The 4,267-nt window shown below is 30.4% G+C and overlaps 1 protein-coding gene across 1 annotated transcript; it reads left to right on the top strand.

Annotated features, from left to right (window-relative positions):
• Positions 1 to 801: 801 nt before the first annotated feature.
• On the top strand, positions 802 to 2,079 carry LOC141666308 (protein FAR1-RELATED SEQUENCE 5-like). The gene is made up of 4 exons (XM_074472299.1): positions 802 to 1,271; positions 1,346 to 1,409; positions 1,510 to 1,620; positions 1,888 to 2,079. Exons 1-4 carry the CDS (start codon positions 802 to 804, stop codon positions 2,077 to 2,079), a joined length of 837 nt encoding a protein of 278 aa, XP_074328400.1.
• The last annotated feature ends 2,188 nt before the right edge of the window (positions 2,080 to 4,267 follow it).

Raw genomic sequence — 4,267 nt, 5'->3', positions numbered from 1 at the left:
TTAAATGTAAAATTTAATAGTTACTTTCACTGATTATTCGACTATTATTAGTGATTATGTGTTGTGAGCTAACTTTGATTGTAGTGCGTTTGTAGTTTTGTTTCTTATGTATTTTGAATTTGTAAGTTATTATTGGTATTTTTTTAGTGATTATAATTTTATGTGAATCAATGTCATTTGCTTATGTCTTAAGCCTTAACTAATTATTTGACTACGATTAGTGATAATGGGGTTATTAATTAATTTTACATGTGGTACATTTGTTATCATTGATGTTGCTTTTTTATTTGTAATTATAAACAAGTATATTGTTAGTGATTGTTGGTTAATTATGCTATATTAATATATTTTAGTTTGTTATGACTGAATTTTTTATATGATTTTAGGTTCCAGTTGCGGTGATTCGTCTCATGTTAGCCGTTTAGTAGGTGATTATGTATCTAATGGCGGTAACAGTTTATCTGAAAGTGAGATTTGTGTTTCGAGTTTTAATATTACACATGGTGGTCATAAGTATTACATTCCAAAGTGTAGTGGTGATATTTCTAAACCAGAGGTTAATTAGAGTTTTGATAGTTTGGAAAAAGGTATTGAATTTTACAAGGAATATGGGAGGTTGTCTGGATTTAATGTGAGGTTGAATATTGAAATGAAAGATGATAGGGATGAAATAATTTTGAGAATATATATTATTTGTGGGAGAGCTGGTTTTAATGATCTGCCTAGAAATTTAGATGAAAGTTCTAGTAAAATTGTTAAGCGTAGGAGGACTGTTTCAGGGAGGTGCGGATGTAAAGCAATATGTGTTTTCAAACGTATTGGTCCGACAAGTATGTTGTTGCTGTGTTTGAGGAAAACCACAATCATCCGTTAGCTTCTGAAGAGGGTCTTCAATTTTTGAAAGCAAATAGAGAAATGACTAATCGTATGCGCCAACATGTTGTTGATACTGCTAAAGTGAATATTGGTACTAGTAAATCTTTTACTTTGATCAAGGAACATGTTGGTGGTTATGGAAATATTGGTGCTTCGGTACATGATTTTCAGAATTTTAATAGAGATTTAAGGTGTTATGTTGGTGAGGCTGATGCACAGATATTGCTGGAAAAGTTTAAAGTTTTACATGAGACATGTGAATCATTTTATTATGCATATGATGTTGATTCTGAGGGTCATTTAACGAAGCTTTTTTGGGCTGATGCTACTGCTAGAAGAAATTATGAATTAGATGGAGATGTTGTATCATTTGATGCTACATTTATCACAAATCGGTATATTTTCTACCATTTTAGGTTTTTTTAAAATTGTATGATTCTTTTTGACCATTTTGTGTTTATTTTAACAGGTATAACATGATCTTTGCTCCTTTTACTAGTGTGGATAAACATGATCGATGTGTCACATTTGCTGCATGTCTTCTTGCTAAGGAGGATAACAGTCATTATACATGGGCGTTTCAACATTTTTTGAAGCAATAAAGCGTAATCATGTTCTTATGGTTCTGACCAGTGTCATGCAATGAAAGCTGCTGTTCCTGAAGTTTTTAAAGCAACCAATGAATATCCTGCCACTAAGCATCGTTTATGCATGTGGCATATTATGCAGAAATCCCCTCTTAAGGTATGTTAGATGATAATTTTTAATTTTATTTTTTAATTTTGGTGATTTATTGCATTTAGTTGTTACTGTTTTTGTTAGATTGATTTATATTTTTTAACCAATACCATCTTCTTTGAAAATGATCACTGATTTCGCTTCTATAATATTATTTGTTGGTAATATTGATTTTCTTCATTTGGATTTTTTGGCTTCTTTTATTTATCATTTTTAAGTTGTTGAAGTGATTTCAATGTTTGATTTTTATATTTGCTGTAATTTATTTGTCAGCTTGGCAATCGATTGTGTAAGGAAACTGACTTTATGAAGAAGATGAAGAAATTTATCTGGTCTTCAACTATTGAGCCTGATGAGTTTGAATCAGGGTGGTTATCAGTTATGAAAGAGTTTAAACTTGAAGGGAACAAGTGGTTAGAAAAAATGTATTCGCTTAAAAAGTCTTGGATTCCTGCGTATTTTTGAGGTGAACCTGTGTTTGGGTTAATGAGAACTACCTCGCGGTCTAAGAGTGAGAATTTTTTCTTTAGTCAGTTTTATAGATAAGGGAGTACTTTATGTGAATTCTGGTTTCGGTTGGAAAGTGCTATGGATAAGCGGCGGAATGAAACTCGTAGATTAAACAATGAGTCCAATTCAAGCCTTCCAATTACTGTTTCAGAGTGGTTCATTGAAGATGATGCTACTGATTTGTTTACAAGAGCTATTTTTTATAAACTTCAAGATGAGATTATTTCTTCTTGTTTGAATATGCAAATCAAGAAAATGAGTGAAGAAATTGACGGCATTACTTGTTTGGAAATCAGAGATGTTAAAGTGAAAGATAAAATATTTAAGGTAATTGTATGATATTTCATTGATTACATAGTATACTCTGTGTTGGTGATTATTACATTTGATTAAATTTTACAGGTGAGTGTCAGCTATGATCATGATGCGTGTTCATGCAATAAGTTTTTTATGTGTGGTATTTCTGTGGTTTAAAACAAATTGGAGTAGTTAAATTCCCCAAAAGTATGGTTTTGAATCGTTGGATGAAAATTGCTGAAAGTGTCAGTTCTTCATTGTCTTTTATTATTTCCAAAGATCATCTTAAAATGTAAAAGGTTGCAGTCAAAGTTAGTCATATCAGGTTCGACTTCCGTAAAGTGGTTAACAAAGCTGGTACAGATTTAGATAAGCTAAACTGGACCATGTTCATTGGACAATAAAGCAATTAAGTACTGATATGGATGATGGTGATGGTAGTGGAGGTGTTATGTCGAAAGCAGAGTTTATGGAAAATGTAGTTGGTCAGAAGCTGACACAAGAAGTCAAGGTTAAAGTACCAAATATATGTAAGAATAAAGGGTCAGCCTTGAAGAGATATATCAGTCTAAAAGAGAAGGCAATGAATAATGCAAATAAGAAGCCTCAGAAGTGTAAGCAATGCAAAGCAACTGCTCATGACTACATGAAATGTCCACAAAAAAGAGAAAAGAAGTACAGTTCATGCAACTAGTATTCCAGATGCTGAAACTAGTCTTTAAATTTATTCAAATATTTTAATTTTTTTTCTGTTTGATATTAGTATTTGTATTGGATTTTTAAAAGTTTTTTTTGTAATATTAAATTTGTGGATCTTGGTAGTTCTTTATTTTTAGCATTTTGATGATTTTGGTGCTTTTTTTTTATCATAAATAGTTATTTTAATCATTATCTTGTTGCACAAAACGGTTGTTGTACTTTGTTTATTTTGGTGATTATTTTATTTGGTGATTATTTGCAATTTAATGTTTTTTAAAGTTATATTATGGTCATTGTTTTTATTTTTCCCTTCAAGGATTATGTCCTCTACCAAACTGTATTTTAAGTTAAAGGTTTTTATTTTTGTACTTATGTTTTCATGGTTTTCTAAAAATGTCTTTTGATTTTGCGACTGCCTGATATTCGTAGAGTAACCAATGATTCCACCTTTTAGGAATACTGAAAAAGAAATAGTTGCATATATATTCTAAAATTCGAAACACTAATACAAAGACATGAATTTTGCAAGTCATTATATTTGATGTGAAGATAATAATCAATAGAAGTATAGTTTAAAACTCATACGAAGATTTTCCTAAAAATTTTAGAACAATAATTCAGAATTTTGTCATGCAAATATTCTAATATTTTGGATTAGCTATTTTTCTAATCTTGTGCCTTCTGAGGTCAAATGTAGTTGCAATGTAGTTCTTTACAGATGCTGCAATCACCATGTTGAATAGTTTCTTTTGAGTTGCCTTGGTCTTCTTAAGTTCAGTTTCCTGAATGTTACTATTACGCGTCTCACACTCTTATATCTTTAATAAATTAGAAAATTGATATTTAAGTATGAAACCATCTCAAGGAGCTTCTCGTGTATGTATTTTTAATCTTTTTCATAAAAGTTACAATTTGAAAACATTTATTTAATTAGATGAAAAATATTTTAAAAGTTTGGTCAACTATGGGGTTTTACTATTTGCACCACTTTTACTAAATATATTGATATTTCTTAAATAGTTAACTCAATTGACACACCATCTTTGCGTGCATGATCTACAGAGTGTCTAGAACAAAATTACTCAAAAAAATATTTTTAGGAAGTGCAATAAAAAACCCGAGATAGCAGTTATTAAGCAGTAAGCAT

Source organism: Apium graveolens, chromosome 6, assembly GCF_009905375.1.
Source record: "Apium graveolens cultivar Ventura chromosome 6, ASM990537v1, whole genome shotgun sequence".
In the NCBI taxonomy this organism is placed as follows: Eukaryota; Viridiplantae; Streptophyta; class Magnoliopsida; order Apiales; family Apiaceae; genus Apium; species Apium graveolens.
The sequence above is the reverse complement of the archived record's forward strand: the minus strand, read 5'-3'. Positions and strand labels throughout refer to the sequence as shown.

What these genes read in the sequence shown, in the direction of transcription:
- LOC141666308 (XM_074472299.1), top strand. Translation starts at nt 802, where the DNA reads ATGTGTTTTCAAACGTATTGGTCCGACAAGTATGTTGTTGCTGTGTTT. An exon ending in ATCGATGTGTCACATTTGCT is followed by an intron (nt 1,410 to 1,509) that starts GCATGTCTTCTT and finishes GGTTCTGACCAG; the next exon opens with TGTCATGCAATGAAAGCTGC. An exon ending in TGCAGAAATCCCCTCTTAAG is followed by an intron (nt 1,621 to 1,887) that starts GTATGTTAGATG and finishes TTTATTTGTCAG; the next exon opens with CTTGGCAATCGATTGTGTAA.